The sequence below is a fragment of the Ambystoma mexicanum genome, chromosome 12 (assembly GCF_040938575.1).
Source record: "Ambystoma mexicanum isolate Mex_15411 chromosome 12, UKY_AmexF1_1, whole genome shotgun sequence".
NCBI classification, from domain to species: domain Eukaryota; kingdom Metazoa; phylum Chordata; class Amphibia; order Caudata; family Ambystomatidae; genus Ambystoma; species Ambystoma mexicanum.
The window spans coordinates 444,453,038-444,473,775 of record NC_090936.1 but is presented as its reverse complement, the minus strand read 5'-3'; the positions used below and the strand labels follow the sequence as shown (position 1 = coordinate 444,473,775).

At 44.8% G+C, this 20,738-nt stretch overlaps 1 protein-coding gene across 8 annotated transcripts in view; it reads right to left on the bottom strand.

The window, feature by feature from the left end:
- Positions 1-20,738, bottom strand: part of CACNA1C (calcium voltage-gated channel subunit alpha1 C) — a 2,322,072-nt gene that overhangs the window by 957,134 nt on the left and 1,344,200 nt on the right. For all 8 annotated transcript variants that reach the window (XM_069628642.1, XM_069628646.1, XM_069628641.1 and 5 more), the window contains exon 28: positions 5,240-5,398. In XM_069628642.1, coding sequence (XP_069484743.1) covers positions 5,240-5,398 — 159 coding nt within the window. The remainder of the gene's footprint in view (positions 1-5,239; positions 5,399-20,738) is intronic.

Here is a 20,738-nt window from a genome sequence, read left to right as displayed (position 1 = left end):
GTGTTTCTTCCTGTGTTCTCCCAACATGATTTATTAAATTGTTTTTTGCGCGAGTTCCTCATCGGAATGAAGTCCTTGTCCCCATGTGGGGAGTCTCTCCTTTTGAAGTCCTGCTTGGTTCTACCCATAGGGAGGGTATCGCGTATCAGGCTCACCTCTCTAGCCTCTCAAGGAAAGGGAGAAGTGATGAAATCCTGCGATTCATCACAGGGTTTGCAAACTGTTATTGCAGATTAATTTGTGACTTTTCATAAGTAATGTCTCCAATTACTAAAGTTCTAAAGAAAGGAGATAAATTCATATGGAATGCTGAATTGGAGGAAGCTTTTCAGTTCCTGAAGAATATGTTTTCCACAGGGCCAATTCTTTTACATCCCGATGTTGAACAGGCCTTTTTTGTTGAGGCGGATGCTCTGATGTAGTTATGGGAGCTGTGTTGTCACAGAGCTGCCTTTCTTTCTAAACAATTGACATTTGAGAAGAGAAATTATACCATCTCAGAAAGAGAGCTTTTAGCAATCAAATCTGCTTTCAAAGTATGGAGACACTATTTTCTGGGGGGACATAAGGTGACGGCTCCAACAGACCACAGAAATGTGACTTTCTTACGTTCTGCCAGGACATTAACCCAGAGACAACTTAGATAGTCCTTATTTTTCATGGAATACAACTGGATTACATTCAAACCGGGTTCTCAAAATGGAAAGGCAGACATGTTATCGAGATGTCCTCCAGGAAGTGGAAAGGTGAATACTCTGGATCAAGTTCCATTGTTGAATTAAGGTTATTTCATTGTGGAGGAAGTGGAGAAGACAACTGGCCTTGAAGATCATATCCGCCAACTGATGACTAGTGAGCAAATAGAACAATGGGCTAGGAAGGATCCTAGTAGACGAATTAAGGAAGGTCTTCCTTTCTTGGATTCCAGATTTACCAACCAAATGTTTGAGAGAAGAGATTTCAAAACAATGTCATGATTCGCCATTTGCAGGTCATCCAGATTATCGGAAGACTCTAGAATTGGTACATAGGAGATTCTGGTGGGAAGGAATGTGAGTGGATAAGTTAAACGACTTAAAAACATGTGAGATTTGTGCATGTGCCAAATCCGGAAAGAAGGAAATGGCGGTGGTAGTGGTACCTCTACCTATTCGACCTCATCCTTGGCATACAGTCTCTATGGATTTCCTTGTGGATTTTCCCCCTGCTAAAGGATGCACAATGATTCTGGTGATTGTTCTCACCAAAACATGACATTTTATTCAAAATTGAAGGAACGGTAACTGCTTCTACTATAGCTCAAGCATTTTTACAAAACATTGTTCGACTGAGCAGGTTGCCAAATCAAGTGACTTCTGAGTGAGGAACCCATTTTGTTTCCACATTTTGGCAGGCTTTCTATAAGATTTTGTGTATGGAAATAAGTTTAACCACGAGTTATCACCCTGAGGCAAATGGACTGACAGAAATAATTTATCAAGGATTGAAGAAATACTTACACTGATATTTGAGATCTGGAGAGAGTTGGGTGGATTTATATGATTGGCTCAATTTAGTTACAATAACAACTCCAAAGATTCCCAGTTTCTGCTTTTTATTAATCAAGGATTTCAACCCTGTTTTCTACAAGAAACCAATTTGGAAGAAGTATGGGTTCCAGGTGTGGAGAGTAGGCTCACAGTAATGGGTCAGAACTTACAAAGGGCAGTAGAGTCACTGAAGTTAAGCAAGTTGAGATATACAGAATTTGCTGACAGAATTGACCGATCGGCACCATATTATAGAGTGGGGGATACAGTTTGGTTATGGACAAGGAAAATAGCTTTATAGGAGTGGTAATACGTTCCACGGTTCATTGGTCCGTTTGAGGTGGAATAGGTAAAATATCCTGCGAGAGTTAGGTTGAAATGACCGGATAGTCTAAAGATTTATGCTACGTTTCATGTAAATCTTTTGAAACCTTGTTGCAAGGGAACTCGTTTACAGGGATGTCCGGAGCCGGTGGTCACAGAGTTTTCAGAAAAGGAATATGAGCATTCTGGGTTGTAGAGTGCTTTCGGGAAGATTGCAATATTTGATAGCATGGAAAAACTATGGCCCAGAGGAGAGATATTGGGAAGTTGCTGAGGATGTTCATGCCCCCAGGTTGGGGAATTTCTTTTCTCACAAACTTCATTCTGAAGTACCTTGCCCCAGAACAGCACTTTACAGGTGGGAGCTGCCAGTACCCAACGGGGAAAATACAGTAAGAGACAGGCTAAGGTCATAGAGTGGAAGGATGTTTTTCTCATAGGAAAGTTTAGGTGAAATAGGTGTAAGGTCGAGAAAGAGTTTGGTGTTTAAGGTCATTTCCTTAACTATGATGCATTCAGGAAACTGGAACCTTCCCAGACCAAGATGGTGGACATTCTCCTAAGAATTGATTGGAGGAAGGGCAGTAGGAGGTAGTGTAGAACATTTTGGAAGATTCTAATCTGCCTTTCATCCAGGATATTGTCGAGAGGTTGCAGCAACCATAGCTCCTGAAGGAACATGTGCAATTTAAGTAGAATATGAACTGCAATGGCCCAGGAGATGCCAGTTTGAGACACTGCATCTAGAGCTAAGTGAATACTTGAGAGCCAACTATGTTTTGGCTAGAATGCATATATTTTACTCAGAAAGAGATTTTTTTAAAGAACCGTTAGCACGTTATCATTTTTCTGTTGTGAAATTAATTTAAGAACTTATCTGAGCAACTGTTTATAAACGCTAAGCAGAAGTTAGGTGTTTGAAGGAAACACTTGGTGAGGATTTCCCTGTGGCACAGGCAGGGACTGGAAAAACTCCTTAGGAGTTCATCAACGTGCATGCAAGGCAAGATTAGAGGAAGGGACCTTTCTGCGTGCACGCACGTGTGTCATATTCGGAGACTCAGTAGCTCGTCATTCCCTTGGCAACTGGGAGGCATCGGTGTTCGCTTGCGTCTTTATTTGAGCGTGGTGAAGGGCAGGAGCAAATCTACTTTGGAGCACAGGCAGCGCTGTAATTATTTAAGAAGATAACTTTCAGAAGCGCAGCCAACGCAGTGATTATTTAACAAGAGAACTTTCTCAGAAGTGCTGGTAGCACGGTGAACTCTTTAGATAGGATTCATGCGGTAGTGTGCAGTATTTCAATGAGAAAGCTGAAAAAGGAAGTAACATCTCCGAATAAGTGGAAGAGACAAATAAATGTCAATACATTTGAACTTCAGGCAACACTATGAAAGAAAACTTCAGTACATGCAAAGCAGCACTTATGGAGAACCTTGGGCCACTCTTAACTGGGAAAAGTAAGGTTTCCACTCCACCTTCAAGTCTTATGAGGAGGCCACCAGGTACTACTTGAAGGATTTGAGGGGAGAATTTAGATAGATAGTCAGATGATGAAATAGTGTAACTAAAAGGGTTATTGTGTTTGTTGTAGATTCAGACGATTCGGAACCACTGAAATAAGGGGCAGCAACAGAGGAAGAGCAGAGTCCATAGAATCAGAGGGTCCTGATCAGAAGATCTGGAAGTTTATTGTTTTGTCCCATTCCACTTTCCCACAAGGTGTGGCAATCCTGCAGTGTAGTTCTTAATACTCAGGTTGGACAGTTCTGAAGGTGTTAGTGGGGCGCTCATCTTCAACCTCTGCAGGACAGGTAAGCTGGGAACTCATACTGTTTCCAAACCTACCTTCGAGTCCCTTTGCATCACTTATTGCACCATCTAACAGTCTTATCCCCACTTCCTCGCAATACATTTCAATCAATACACTCATTCCAAAAGACTTCAATCCTTAAACAGATGCACTTAGCACACTCTCGCCTTCAACACATTCCAGAAGGACGGATGTGCTTTATTGACTTTGTGTAAAGCCTTCCAAATACTTTTCCTTCCTTCAATCTCTACAAATCTGGCTCTCCAAGCAAATCTAATTCTTCTGAACTCTATCCTTGCCATCTGGATCACAAGCGACAAGAGAAAATATTGGAAGGGAATGCTGCACTTTATGAATACTAAAAATAAACAAACAAGTGAGAGGGTTGGTTACTCTTGCACAGATTATTGTCGTTCATGTAGCAATTCAATAGCAGTCCCACTTGGATTTTCTGATACTGCAATGAAAAGGAAGAGCAAGTGTTTACGGTCCTAAAATGTCCATGCTTGTGTTATAACAAATCTAATAACAAGCTACTACTCCACTGAGCAGGATGAATGGATCTGGACACTTAAGGGCATCCCGGAATAGGAAAATGCTCATCTGCCGATGAATCCCTTCTAAAGCGGTCAAGTGGTTTTCCTGTGTGGCTCTACCTTGTCTGCTTAGCAGTTTGTTCCTGTGGCACCCTGGAAAATATTTTGCTGTATCTGCTGCTATGAACCTTGGAGCCTCTACAGTTGAGAATAAGATTCCATTACCTCCACCAGATCTATAAAAGGTAGAGTTTATTCTAGGACTACATAGGAGAATTGCTGACGGGTGGCTTTCATCGAATGATACAGACACACTGACCTTAAGTTCCAGTATACTTCCTGTACTGTTAGAAATATACATTTATGCATAATGTCTACCCTCCTCAAATACTGATTGTCACAGCTTGTATTCCTTGCTATATATTAATTATTTCTGAAGACCTGTACCCCAAACCACTGCTGGGGTCGTCCATCAAGTTACACTATCTAATCTAGTGGGACTCTTCCACCTACTATGTTTGTGTTCTATTCGCTCCAGAATGCTAAACCCTGGTACAGGGGCCCATCTGAGCCACTTGAAAACATTTAATTTTCAATTTTGATGGGTGTTGATCAGAAAAACTAGAAAGCTTTACCCACATGTTATGGTTGTGCATAGGTATGATCCCCAGGGCTCATGGTTCCTAGTTGAGCTAATGTCTTTCGATGCAATCCAGTTGTTTTATGTCGTTGTCAGCCAGACTGTAGGACACAGAACATGGCATTTTCATTCATTGTAGCCAGCACCTTCACTGACCTCTCATAATGGTAACTTCTTCAGAGATTGGCTTGTTGTGTGGACAGACATAAAACCAAGATGTTGTATCCCCATACTGGTGTGATTATTTGCATTTTTCATGCCTAGATCAAGACTGGGGTACAGGAGATAAACAAATGACTGGCAAGACTGAATTTAAAAAGAAAAATGACAATATTTGTGGGTAGGTCTGAATCCCCAGAAAAGAAACAAATATGCACTTGCTACCTTTGTCTCTTACCTGCATAGCCAGGCAGATGGTGTTCAACAGGATCAGAACAAACATCAGGTATTCGAAGTAGGTAGAGTTCACGACATACCACACTTTGTACTGATATGGGTTCTTGGGGATGTACCTTCGCAGGGGTCGTGCTTTCAGGGCATACTCCACGCACTGGCGCTAAAAGGAGCAAGCAAGAGCACAGGTTCAGCCCTGATATCTACTAACAGAATACAAGGGTGTCAGAGCAACAGTTTTTGTTATATAGTAAGTCATTCAGTTACCAGTTCAGAGACGTTAGTAGCTTGTTGGCCTCACCCAAACCCGAGAGCATAGAAAAGCAAACTGATAAGCACACACATTGAACTTTTTCTTCCCACATGTTCAAAAAGAAATGAATCCACTGCGACACTTTTGGGAATTCACAGTCTGTCACTTCTATTTCTATTCCTCCAGTAACAAACTAAACATGTTCTCATTTTTACTCTCTCCATGCATCCACTACCATTTACTCTTGTTCAGTTTTTCCAGTGTCTTTTTGTCTTGGGGTAGTCCCAGACGTTTTCAACCTGTTCATGCGAAATATATTGCCAATGAAGAATGATTTTTTAAGTGGATACACAGAGAACTGAACGTTCTGCAATCTCTTTATTTTACAGCCACAATAACTGCACCGTTAAAGAAAAAAAGAAAAACGTGTACCCCTGGTAACAACTATAAATCCCATGAACAACTAGGATGTTGTTTGACCACAAAATCCAAAACCAAGCTCCATATTCCTCACTTTTTGTTTTGCTGACCTCCCGCAAAAGAAAGCAGCTTTTTTCTGTCTCTTCTGGGCAGGGGATTTTGGAGACTTGTTTCCCGCTTATTGGAGGAATCATCTCTTGTGGTTTGTTTCCTAATCCAAGAATTGCCCAATAATCAATGTCTTTTCAAGCTCGTCAGGGTATGAGCTACTAGCCCTGGTAACTCCCTCGTGACCCCTGGTACAGGGATTACAGGGGCAGTGCCAAACTAAAAGTAAAAAGTGCATTCATTAGAGCACTTAATTTTTGCAATTCCCACTAGATGTCCGACCCCACTAACCCTTCAGCAGCTCTGAATGGCTGCCGAATGGCCTCTTTCCATGTACATTATGCCAGCAGGATGTTGCTGGCCAAAAATGGCCAGGAGGGCAGAGGAAGAAAAGTAACTAACTGCAGGTCTTCCAAACCTGGTGCTGCCAGAAGATAGCAAAATGCAGACGTTGGCAGCTCCGAAGTTGTGCCGGGAGCTGGATCCATAGCAGTGGAGGTTTATCAAGATAAATTATATTTGGACATATTTGGGCCCAGGGCTGAAAAGGCACGCATTATATGATGGGTTAGGTTATGTTTGGTATTTGGAAACCGCTAAACTGCCTTGGGTGCAGTGTCATATTACTGAGTGACTATCTAGTAGTGCATTGCTGCTCCGGGGTTTGTGGTAGACTGCAGTCTGAAATATTTGCATACATTGCATTCACAAAGACAGAGCAATTACAAAAATACTAGTGATTTAAGCAGAAGTCATGTGTAGGGTAGTAGTGTGTTGTGCAAAGCTATATCTGTGGTTACTGTTGGTAGCATGAGGGTTCAAAATATAGTGTGAGACCAGTGTAAGGAAGGCATGGTATCAAAGTAAGAGAGATACAAGTGACCACAGTTCAAGGGTGTTTATTGAACTTCATCAAGGATGTGAAAAACACTTGTCTAAACCTAGATCTAAGTTGGGAGCAAGCTACCACCATCAATTAATAATAATACAGTCCTAGTGGAGTCTGGTCAAATAAAAAGGGTCCACACTAAAAACCTATTGCCAATCATTACCGCTAAGTTACAAATAGTGTGGGGTCATATTCATGAAAAAGAAAGAATTGTTCACAAAATGTTAAGATGTTGAGGCCGATGGCTTCCTCCCCCACGTTGTAAGCACGGGACAAGGTAGTTCACTCGAGCATAGCACACTTTTGGGCTTTTTCGGCACAAGGACACAGTTCCTTTTACCAACATCAGGACCTTCTGTGCCCAAGTATCTTAAGTTCAAAGTCTCTTGATTCCGAGGTCCTGATGTACCAAAACCAACGAAAAAAAGTTCATTTCCAAATATTTAAGTTGGGCGATTCACTCTTCACCCTGGATCCCCGTCAGCCGGGCTCAGATAATTTTTTATACAATTAGCCTCCCACAGCCAGGCTGAGACCAATTTTAGTATGCAGGGTTCCCTCAGTCAGGTTCACATTTGCCACAGCAATATCTTCTCAGGTGACTCACGGTTCACGCCGAATGCCCCTCTTCTGGGCTCAGATCTCCTTTTGTACAATTAGTCTCCCCTAGCCGGGCTCACACCAATTTCAGTTCATAGGCTATCAAAGACGTTTGAATGTGCACAGCATTTAGCTGGACCCACTGCAGGACCACTTTGATTTCACAGTTCAATTATTCTCACACGCTCAGTTGGATACCAAACTCTGTATCTGGTACCTATTTCGGGTTAATAAAGTTCAATCACATACGAGTTATCTTTCCTCATAAAATGTTACCGCTTGCAACCTTGTGCGTAACACAGTCAGGTCTGCTATAAGTCTCTCCGACTCACCGGGTCTGCTGAATTCATTGGGGTTGCTTTTTTGTCTGAGCTAAGGACAGTACCACGGCAGCAATCGCCCCCCCCCCCCCCACCACCCGGCTTGGCTATCAATGCAGGAGGGCCCTGTGTACCTTCGACACACACTGCACCATTCTTTAGCTGCAATTCCCATTATTATGTTTCTTTTCTTCGAGGCTGCTTGAAAGTCGCGGCTCTTCCTCGAAAGGATCAAGGGTAGTTCCCTCCTTGCAGCCCTCTCTGGTCTCGCCGTCTTTCTCCTCGGTTTAAACTGCCATCTCGTAATCGCTGTTCCTCGTTTGTTTTGCCTTGCTCAGAGTGTGCTTTCGTGCTCCACCTTTTATCCGTGTGGGGAAGTGTGATGGAAGGCAGGTGTGTGTAATTATCAGTAATTGCCTGACTCTGCCGACCCTTGTTTTAGGACATGTCAGGGATACAGCTCTGGTATTAGTCCGTTGTCACTCACAATAAACTGTCTGTGAGAAAGTGTTTGTGTCGGGAAAGGGGGTTGGGGTGATCTAGGTATCCAACCTGGTAGGATGGTGAAAGGGAAGGGGATACAGCTTCCCACCGTTCGGTGTCACACTTCCACTCCCTGAAGACCCCTCATCCAGGTGATCCTCCCGCACTGGTCCACCCCCAGGAACTTGACCCAATTGCGATGGCCGTGTCCTGGCCACCTGGATGAGATCCCCAGGGACTAGCGGGTGAGACAACTGAGAAGTTGACTGTGGGCATGCAAGCTGAGAAGAGATATTTGCGTGTGCTTGGTACCCATACAATTATTAGAAAACTAGTAGAAAAGGCGGGGTACATGGGTTAATGTGCGTAAAGGAATACATTTTCTGGGTGCAAATATATTATGTGGTGTATTTTAATTTAATGTATGTTAATAGAAAAAAAGAATTGTAAAGGCTCTTGCTCCTTTTACATGGAGGAGTAGTAACCTCAAACAAAATCTCACAGAATCCGTTGAAAGTTCAACAAAGTACATACGTCCAATTGTTTTGTTGTACCTGCTCCTCATTGTCTTCGATTCCACTTACAGGTTTGGACTCAAATATATAATGTTGAGGGACGTGAGAGTAATACAATTCACATGCAGCATGATTCGAAGTAGACATGAGATCATAAAACAAAGTAAACTGGGAGTAAAATAAAGTTTAAAAAGTACATGAAGAATATTATTGATATATTACATACCAAGAAATATTACAATGAAAAATTTCATTAGCGAAATAGTGCTTAATCAAATCAATTTCTGTTCACATATTTTTTTTAAATGTATATATTTTCTCAGTGTATGCAACTTGAAGTATGCTGTTAAAGTTGGATCCCTGTCTTGGCCCTTTTCTGCAGCTAATTGTATGTTATCATCGTGAAATACACATTTTGTTTGCCTAGATGATGAACTTGAAGTCTTATTGTTGTATGCATAAGGCAACAGAGCACTCTAGTGCTGATAACAGACAAAGCGGCCATGACGGCTTTCGACAAACATACATCTGGCCTTTTGTTATATAGTGTATGATGGTGGGATCTGCCTTTCTTTACATTGGGAAGGTGTATTATGAAAGCAGTGTGCAAACAATAAAATCTCCATTATGTTTAGGTGTGTAAATATTTTTGCTTGACGATGATTTTCTCATGGAGAATGATGGCTTCTAAACACCTTTAGAATCACATGTTAGAATTGCAGTTTGCGGTTATAATATTGCAATGACAATGTACCAAATCAAGGATCATAGGGCTAGTAGAGTAATTTAGCTAAGACTCAGCGATGAAAAGAAGACCCATAGGATAGTCCCAAACAAGAGTAAGATTTTTGCAGCCAAGCATGCATTTTGGTTAAAATCGGGGGATGGTAAAAAAAAGTAATAAAATGGTAATTGTACATTTTTCTCATGACTAGAAGATGGTAAGGATTTTCCTCCTCTCTGAGGTCACCTACTGGCCCCCATTAAATGGAATGAAGAGAAAAGTTGTACGATATCAGCAATAGACATCTTTTGGTCTACACAAGAGTGAGACATTTTTCTTAATATTGTAACAGAGGGATTGAATTTGTATTGTTGAGATGCCTTTGAAGCATAATTCCAGGCCCTTGGTATGGTCTGGGCACATGCGGGCTTGCCTTTGACGCCACATCTGCATGGGGGATCTAACCATGCTCTGGCATGAGCAGCTCAGTTGAGCACAAGGTCACCTAAAATAACAATACAAAATTGGACTGACAGATTGTTTGCTCCTGCAGACAGGAGCAGACACCCTAAAAATGACTGCGCTAGTAAATAAATAAAACCTATTTTGAAAGCAGTTTACCAGTATTAAGCAGATAACTTTTGCCAGCGCAAACACGTTCAGTCAGTCTGTCAGCTGTAGTATTGATGCCACTGATGCAAAATTAAAGAAAGACTGCATGCAGCTTCTGAAGATGAGCATGAAGTCTCCCAAAACAATAACCAAAATTGAACACAAACTGTTTGCTTCCGACACCGAAGCACACTCGCACTAAAAATGAATGCTTCAGTAAAGAACTAAAACCTGTTTTAAAAGCAGTCAACCCATTTTATGTAGATGAACTTGGCAGCACTTGAGCATTCAGTTGGGCTGTCAGCTCTTGCGCTTGAAATTGTAACAAGCAAATAGAATCAGGTTTACCTTGTCTCAGTCCATTGTAAGGGTCAGACAAAGGTCAGAACAGAAGTCGGCAGGAATTGAGCACTGAGGAGTTTCCTAGGGACTATCCATAAAGTCATCTTATTACATGGGGGTGTTGCAGACTGCCATGCAGTGAAATCACACTTCTACGTGCTCCTGCTCGATCCGACCTGCTATGTACTGAAAGCGAAGGCTAAATGTGCAAATTAATGGTTCATAGCCATAGGTAACGACTCACCAACATCTACAGAACAGCGGGTAAAGGACAGCGACCTACGGCTGCGGTGCTGAGCCCTGCAATCGGCTACTTCGACTTGACTACAGGTGTCCTCAAGATGGCGGCGTGCACATTACAGCGGACACGAACAGTGGGAAGATCCAGCTCGCGCTGCGCTTCCTTTTCGCGGAGCCAGGGTGGTGCCTGAGACTTGCAGGATAAGTTGTTCACAGAGGCGACGGCATAGCGAAAAGCACAGGAGATGTTTGTCAGGCAGGTGAGTGCAAGTCCTTCCCTGCGGCGGCAGTGTACAGGACGGAGCAGCATGGTGTCTACCCAGGTGAGGACTGCGCAGGCTATTCATGACCACTGCAGGAGCTGATATCACGTTAGACATCTTGCATTGTCAGGGGGCGCTAGAGCAGCTGAATCAATAGCTGGGCAACTGGCAAGCGTTTGCTGGAGAGCGAGTTTACTCTGCTAACGGTGCAGGGTATTTGCCACTTCTGCAGGCCAACCCAGGGCAAGAGTCGTCACCTGATTCATGTTACGGTACATAAACTTCAAGGACTCGGAAGCCTGGCACATAAGATAGTGGCAAAAGCACCCTAATGCCTAAACCGCGGACAAAAGAGGCAACTTACGAGGGCAATGCAGTACTCCCGTAGCAACACGCACACCCTGTCGACCACAAAGCGCAGAGCCCCACACCCTAACAGGGGTTTCAGCAAGCAGAGAGCTCCGGGACTCAAAGGCAGAAAGGAGCAAGCTTGATGTTGCTATGTGAAGTGCCTAGCCTATTTAGAACCGGAACTTTGCACTACGCAGGTGGCATGTGGGTGAGCAAAACATACCATGAATACATACGCATGTGTCGCTGCCCCCGGACACCTACACTGCATCATTACTCTGCGAACTGGGGAACAGCTTAGACCTGTGCCTGCAGTCCGCACTAACAGACAAACCTGCCACAGAAAGGTACAATTGGCAGTAAATAGAGCACTGGCGCAGCAACCTCTTCCATAGAGGCCCACCAGGACGGTGCTGCCATAGCCTTGCGCAGTGCACGACCCAGGGTGACCTCTGCACTGGTGTAAGGGCACTTTGTGGGCACACAGGCCCGCTGGGTGGATCCACCTCCCACATGCCGTCCAAAATAGCCAAGAACAAAGCCAAATAGACCACTATTGAAGCTTACACCAAAACAATACTTGCTGCACAAAAAGCAAGAACTGATCCACAGTTACAAATCACGCTGATAGATCAGATGGAGGGGGAACAGAAAATATTACAGGCCACTGCTGCCCTAAAATCCTCTCTGGAATCTAAGATGGACTCTGTCATTATCAACGTGGGTTCTTACGACAAGACGACAGAGAATTGGCAAACAGTACAGGGATGCTGAAGAAGCAAGTCACAGTAAACACAACAAACATGAAAACCACGCTGAGCAAAGTCAAAACCCTACAAAAGGTCGCAAACTTGGAAAGCAGAGCTGAGGACACATAGGGTAGGGCTGGGAGAAATAATGTCAGGATAATAGGCCTACCTGAAGGTGAGGAAGGTGCCTACATGACGTCCTACATTGAGAACATGCTGTTGCAGGAAATCGGAGCAGGCAACCTGTCCCAAGGCTTCACGGTGGAACGTGCGCACAGGGCACTAACCAGAAGACCTCCACCAGAAGCTCCCCCCTGACCAATGGTTGCCAAAATAATGAACTACAAAGACAGGAAAAAAATGTTGTCATTCTTCCGAACAAGGTGCAGCATAACGAGAGCGTCAGCAACACTGACAGCATGCCCAGACTACACGTTACAGGTGCAGAAACACAGAATGCAGTCTGGTTCAGTTAAAGAACAGCTTCAAAAGGCTAATCTTAAGTACATGCTGATATACCCAGCACAGTTGAAAGTAATATTCAAGAATCGCAGTCTTTTTTTACACCCCGGAGAGTACGCACGACTGGAGGGACGGTGAGAAATTGGTACCAGAGCTGGAATTATGTTTCCACCAATGGGCAGGCATATGAATGCCTAAGCCCCTTTTCAGAGCTCCCATGGGAATTGGTGCCCATCACATACTGTCACACACTTTATACCATGGAGTGCGTGGATTTACTGAACAAAAGCATGTACCAGTATAGATATAAAGAAACCTAAGACTTCACCTTCGAGGCAACAGTGTTACAACAAGCAGGAGTTGGAGTTCAGAGACCCCTTTGCCCGAGGGAGATTGTGGACATGGTATGGCCCCCACCCCATGGTAGCTACACCTTTAGGATACCGGACACAGAGTAACCACCGGCTGCACACCAGTTGCTGCAGACTTTGTTGGAGCAGAGCTGGGATGTAAAGCAGGAGTGCCTGAGCATTCTAAGTATAGCTGGGCGTTTGCTGGGAGTTGGGATCGGGTTGGGGAGAGGGGCAAGTTATGTGGGTTTGTTCACACAGCCTCAGTTTGCACCCAAGATCTGGACGTGCAATATACAAGTTGTCCATGTAATATACTCGATGTATCTGAGCCCTAGCAAATGCCCCAGGTCGACAAGACATAAGAGGTACACCCACACCATTATTCCAAATGGGAGGCCTTAGACGGATAACCTGCAATGTTCGGGGCTTGAACAGCTACATCAAGAAAAATAGGGTTATGACATATCTACGCAGACACAGAGTGGACATTGCACTACTCCAAGAAACACATCTCACCAAAGATAAACAAAATACGCTTACAAAGAAATGGAGTGGTAACACAATGGGATCAGCATACACCACATAAGCCCAGGAGTGATAGGTTGGATTGCACCAACAGTACCTCTTTGAATACTAAAGACGATAACAAATAATTAGGGGAGGATGATCATAATACACAGGTTCCTCGAAAAAAAAAGTATGCATCGTTAACATGTATGTCATAAACCACGACGCCTCAACCTTCTTTAGAAAATTGTATACATGGATAGGCCCATAAAGAAACTGCATGATAATTTGGGGCAGAGACTTCAACTGTACCTTTCACCCCCTACTGGATAGGTCGGATAACAAACATACACATCTGACCCCATCAGCCAAAACACTGAACACCCGCTCAACTCTTTCAAACTGATAAACATATGTAGAGGGCTCCACCCCGCCTCAATGCATTACTCACACTACTCGGCTTTGCACAACATAAACACAAGAATAATCTATGCTGGTAATTCTGTTTCGACCAAACTGAGACAAGAATGTATTAAACACTGGGACAGATTAGGCAAACTAAACTACAGCAAATACATATAGAGGCAGCACGCAGAAGGGGATAAGCTTGGCAGATTGCTGGCCTGGCTTTACAAAAGTGACACCAGAAAGGTCATGATAAGTTCCATCACTAACGATGAAGGTATACTGTGCACCATACAAAAGAACATAAATAGCACCTTCCTGAAATACTATTGGGAGTTTTATTACAGATACACCCAGTGTTTCACAATTTGAACAATGGGATGCCCTGACTCAAGATAGACCTTCGACGATTAGATGCCACAGCGGCGGAACAATTGGGGGCCACAATTACTAAAGAGGAACTGGTGTCCACGATAAGAGGGTTATCATCGGTTAAAACTCTGGGTGGCGAATTGCTCCCAGGCGAATTTTATGAAGAATTTGCGAAGGAGCTTGCAACTCCGCTTCTAAATATGCTTAATGAGGCATATGTGGTGGGCTCCCTGCCCGAATCACTTCGGGAATCCATAATAATACCTCTCCTAAAACCAAATAAACCCGCCACAGAATGTGGCTCATATAGGCCACTGTCCCTTTAAAATTAAGACAGTAAGATACTGACCGCACTACTGGCCAATAGATTGAAGAAGGTGATTGCTGTTCTTACCCACCCAGACCAAACAGGGAATGTACTTGGGAGAAATACTACATGGAACCGACGCAGGCTGCACCACATAGTACATAGCACCAACCAATGCACAGAACGTTATGCTGTGGCATCCTTAGATGCAATCAAAGCCTTTGACTCTATCAAATGGTCATAGCTGCAATCCAGTGGGAACTAGAGAAAGGCACCAGACAGAGCTGCCCCCTGTCCTCTATGCTTTCTATTCACGCCCTGGCACCGGTAGCAGCGTATTTTAGGAGGAAGTACATAGTATAATGATACAAGGTACCCGTCATTTGCTATCTATGTATGGGGAAGACATGCTGCTCTACATACAACACCCGGAAACTAACCGCCAATACATATTGGAGATCCTAGATAGATTTGCATAGCTCTCAGGCATCACAATCAGTTGCAATAAATTGTGCCTGTTACCCCTAGCCGGATTAAGTACGGTGGCAGAAAACAAATTGCCTACGTTACAGATACGCTGGAGTAGGGCTACATTCGAGTACCTCGGTATAGACGTTTACCACCATCCCCAAATTGTCATGGGCGCTACTCCCGAGGGGCCAGGACTGGCCCAGCGCCCTCGGAAGCAGACCCGTCTTCCACTACTCCGGACCCAGCAGACCCCTACAGGGGCCCTTTGGCGCCAGGCTCATGAAGGGTTTCAGTCCCGGCGCCTTAGGCGCCGGGCTCATATTGATAAACAGTGTAATAATGCTTGGGTGGACTTACCCTAGGCAGACCATGCTGCATATTTACCCAGAACAATCCAGTCTGGTTGAAGTCCCTAGCCATCAGGGCTGGGAGGAACTATTCCCTCCATTCAGGAACTCTTTTCTTACCTGGGTGGAACCAGTGGAAGAACACACACTGAAAGCACTTCTCTGCTATTTAAAACACGCCCGATGGAAAACACGTGCTTCGCGTTACTCTGCAGCAGCAGCAGGATGCTCACCGAGTCGGCTCCTGCATTCCAGGTCCAGAGTCTTCTTCAGCTTCCGCGCAGCAACCTGTGGATGTAGAAAGACACAGAACAATCCTTACCAGATCCCGGAATCCAGTCACCGGCAAAACCTGCAAAGAATAAACATAAGGTTAGAAAAGTGCAACTCGCTCGCAGCCGCGCCCGCTTACCTGATCCATCCGTGATTGCAACGGAGCTAATCGCAGCCTTCTCTTCGGCAGCTTCTCTGCACCTGAAAGGCAAAGGACATAATTAAAAAGGGGTTCGGGTGAAGGGAGTCGCATTAATCTTAACTTACCAGTTTTTGCACGTGCAGAAGCGGCCGCATCAACCGCAGCATCCCGGCACCTGAAAACTAGAAAAAGGACATTATTAGAGGTGCCATTAAAAGCGGCCAACGATCATTATACTTACGTGCATAGGCACGTGCAGTGGCAACGGATATAAAGCCCGCAGCATCCGGCACCTGAAAACTAGAAAAAGGACATTATTACAGGTGCCATTAAAAGCGGCCAACAAACATTATACTTACGTGCATCGGCACGTGCAGCGGCAACGGAAAACTACGCCCACAGCATCCCGAGGCCTGAAACAAAGGAAAAAGGACATTATTGAGGTGCCCATCTTTTAAAGCCTAAAGACTACAGTATACTTACAGGCATCCGCTCGTGCAGTAACGGCGGCATCGCTCTTCGGCATCCCAGCACCAGTGCCACAACTATGGCCGCAAAAGACTTGAGCCTCAAACACTGAACTCATCCAGTGACGTAACTGGAATCCATGCACCTGAGGTGAGAGCTCGCCGAGACAAGTAGAAAGCTAGGCTGTGGGAGAAACAGGCGATTGGTGGGAGAAGGAATCCCATCAAACGGTGATTAACCCTTTTTCTTCCACCTGCAGAAAACTTACCCTGCAAGTCAGACATTCGATAAGAGGAAGCCCAGTCCTGAGAGTCGTCCTAGCTCTACGCTTCTCAATTGAAGAAACGATAGCAGCCCAGCCGGGATCAGCACCTCCGTGGGAATCAGGTGAGCGTTACAGAACGCGAAGCCCACCAATAACCTCCTACACAGGCGCTATGGAAACTTCCGACACAGACCAACTGGCCCAGTTATTAGGGGAATTAAGAGCTGAAGTTCATGCTGCCCGCCAGGAAACGAATGCCCTTAGGAGGGAATTGATAATATCAAAAGAACGAACTGATGATCTCGCCAGACAGTTATTACAGACACAAGCGGGGCAAACCCCGCTACCTAATTCAGGAGGGAGCTATATCCCAGCGGCTTCAGCCAATCCTGTTCAAATCAACCTACCCGGAAATGTGCCATTGGCACCGCCTGAACGCTTCTCTGGTGACCCTAAAAGGTTTGCGGTGTTTATAAATCAATGCCGATTGCACTTTCTTTGTAGACCTGCAGCCTTTCCGACTGACCAGACTAAGGTAGCCTTTGTGCTTTCGTATCTTAGCGGCAGTGCCTCTGATTGGTCGATCCCTCTGGTTACACAGGATGACCCGATCCTTCGTGATTTCCCGACCTTCCAGGCAAATATGGAAAGACTTTTTGCAAGGAATTCCCAGGGGCAGGCCCTGGACAACGAACTCCTTTCCCTACGACAGGGCAATCAAGATCTTTTGGCCTACATTGCATCATTCAATAGGCTAATTGTGGAAACCAGATAGCCTGAGGACAAAAAAATCACGCTTTTTCACAGGGGTTTGCGTGGCGAACTCAAAGACGTCCTTGCCCAGGTAGTGAATCCTCCTCAGGATTGTTCAGAGTACATTGAGTTGGTGGTCCAATTGGATCACAGACTACAAAACAGAAAGGCGGATCGATCCAAGTTTGAAACACGAGTGTTCCCTAAGCCTCAAAGTCACACCAAAGGAGTTGAAGCCGTCGAACCTATGCAAATTGGGGTTGTAAAAGGTCCCCTAACCCAGAAAGAACGCGACAGGAGACGACAAATGCAACTATGTCTCTATTGTGGAAATTCAGGACATTTTCTTCGAGATTGCCCGGTGAAACCACCTAAGTAGACAGTGGGAGCTTCTGATAAGAGTTCTGAAAAGCCTGAGCCGGGAAATGACCTCGCCCGACAAGTGTAGAGGTCCGCTTGCCGAGCGTAAAAAACAGTTCTTTGACCTTGCACTTCATAATGCCAATGGTCCTCGTAAACCCAGAGCAACCGGATCGTTTGCATGCAATTAAGGCATACATTGATAGCGGAGCAGTTGGAAATTATGTGGACCGCGAATTGGCTTCCAGGATGAACTTACCTCTTTGTCCAAAGGTGGTTAAAGATGTCATTACCACAGTGGATGGGACGGAAATTGCCTCCGGACCAGTGACCCATACCACTACTGAAGTGACGATACTAGGCCAAGACGGGCATCAGGAGGTAATTGTGTTCGACGTGATCAAGGCTCCTCAATTCCAAGTAATTCTAGGGATTCCTTGGTTGGAGAAACACAATCCTCAGATTGATTGGCGAGCAAAGACGATAAAGTTCCCAGAGTGCACACCAACTTGTTATCCATGACCCAACATTGGCCTAGCGTCAGTAACGGCTGACGGTCCACAATTACCTCTAGAGTATCGAGAGTTCCAAGATGTTTTCCAAAAGGAACAGGCTAACACCTTGCCACCCCACAGATCATACGATTGTCAGATAGATTTGCTACCCGGTGCAACTCACCCTTGCAGTAGGATTTACGCCCTTACCGAGCCTGAGAACCTTCATCTGCGACAGTATTTAGACCAGTAACTGGCCAATGGCTTTATCCATCCGTCGAAGTCCCCTGCATCCTCGGCTCTGTTCTTCGTACCAAAAAAAGAAGGTGACCTCAGAACCTGTATAGATTATCGTGCTCTGAACCAGATAACAGTAAAAAACCGGTACCCCTTACCTCTGATCCCGGAACTCCTTGACCAGGTAAAAAACGCCTGTATTTATACTAAGCTTGATCTCCGGGGAGCTTATCACTTGTTACGGGTCAAGGAAGGAGATGAATGGAAGACGGCCTTTCGCACTAAGTATGGGCTATTTGAATACCAAGTGATGCCCTTTGGACTATGAAATGCACCGGCCGCCTTCCAATATTTTATGAATGATGTCCTCAGAGAGCTCATTGATGTCTGCGTTGTCGTCTACATATATGACATTCTTATGTACTCATCTTCAGAAGCTGACCATCGAAATCATGTTAGGGCGGTCCTTGAAAAACTTTGCCAACATAAACCTTTTGCCAAGCTCGAAAAATGTGTTTTTCATGTCACTGAGGTCGAATTTTTGGGATTTATTCTGACACCCAAAGGAGTCCACATGGACTCGAGAAAAGTAGACGCTATCCTCAAATGGCCGTCTCCTACTTCCGTGAAAGGCGTTCAAAGCATGCTAGGCTTTGCCAATTTTTACCGTAGATTTATTCCAGAGTTTTCACGAGTGGTACAACCCATCACCGCCCTCTTAAGAAAAAATAAACGCTTTGAATGGTCCGCAGAAGCAGAACAAGCCTTCCAAGAGCTAAAGGCTAAATTCATTTTGGCGCCAATACTGAAACACCCACGCCTGGACCTCCCTTACATCGTTGAAACCGACGCCTCCAGCTTAGCATTGGAAGCAGTCCTATCACAAAGAGATCCAGAGACTAACCAACTGCATCCTGTGGCATTCTGGTCTCGGAAGTTCTCGGCGCCTGAGATCAACTACACCATCACAGACAAAGAGCTTCTAGCGATTAAATCAGCCTTTAAGGCATTGCGGCATTATCTCCTCGGGGCCAGACACACCGTCACAGTGATCACCGATCATCGAAATCTGCAGTATCTGAAAACCGCCAAGGCTCAATCCTCCAGACTACTTCGCTGGGCTCTATTCTTTGCTGAATTTGACTTCGTGATCACTTATCGCCCCGGCAACAAGAACGGCAAAGCGGATGCTCTTTCCCGAATTGGAATGGGAGAGAACGTTGCCAATCCAGAACCTGTACCAATAATTCCTGAACAAAGGATCGTGGGTCTGATTTCTTCACAATCCATTGAGGATATTGAAGAAAAAACTAAACAACTTGTAACCTCACCAGACTTACTGAACTGGTTACAAAAAGGAAAAGATTTCACCGTAAGCAATGACTTGCCTTATTTCCAAGGACGATTGTTCCTACCACACGCCGATTTACAAAGACAGGTAATCTCCTGCTATCATGATTCATTAATTGAGGGTCACCCTGGCATTGCCAAAACCACAGAAAAGGTGAAGAGATACTTCTGGTGGCCTTCGTGGAGAAAAGACAAAGGAATTTGTGATGTCCTGCGGTGTGTGCGCTCAAAACAAGGGTCAGAAGAAGAGGCCGGCTGATCTTCTGCAACCATTAGACATCCCACCGTGTCCCTGGCATACCCTTTCCATGGACTTCATCACAGACTTACCCTCCTGTTCCGGGTACAACACCATTCTTGTTATTGTGGACCTGTTTTCTAAAATGGCCCACTTCATTCCGCTAAAAGGCTTACCTTCAGCATCAGTCCTAGCCAAAGTATTTCTTGAAAACATCGTCCGGCTACACGGCTTCCCGTCAGTACTAATCTCAGATAGGGGGAGCCAGTTTATTTCCCACTTTTGGCGTAGCTGTTGTCGATTAGCTCAAATCGATGTAAGACTTTCGACCAGCCATCATCCCCAGACCGACGGGCAAACCGAGAGAACAAACCAGACTCTCGAGCAATATTTACGATGCATGCTACAACAGTCGGAGAGTAACTGGAAGGACATCCTTTGGATAGCTGAATATGCTTACAACAATTCAGTTCATTCGGGTACCGGGAAGAGTCCCTTCTACATCTTGTATGGGATTCATCCTCGAACCTCCAACCTTGATCCACCTTATTACCCAAGCTTTTAAGGAAGCGACTGCACATCTACAACAAAAGAGGTACAAAAAAGGAGCAGATCAACACCGAAGCAATGCCCCTCAATACCAGGTTGGGGATCAAGTCTGGCTGTCCACCAAACATTTATCGCTTAAAGGGCCTCGCACCTTCAACCCCAAATACCTGGGACCATATCCAATTACGGCCATAATTAATCCAGCGGCCGTTAAATTAGAATTGCCAACCCATATGAGAATACATCCTGTATTTCACGTATCTCTTTTGAAACCCATGCAA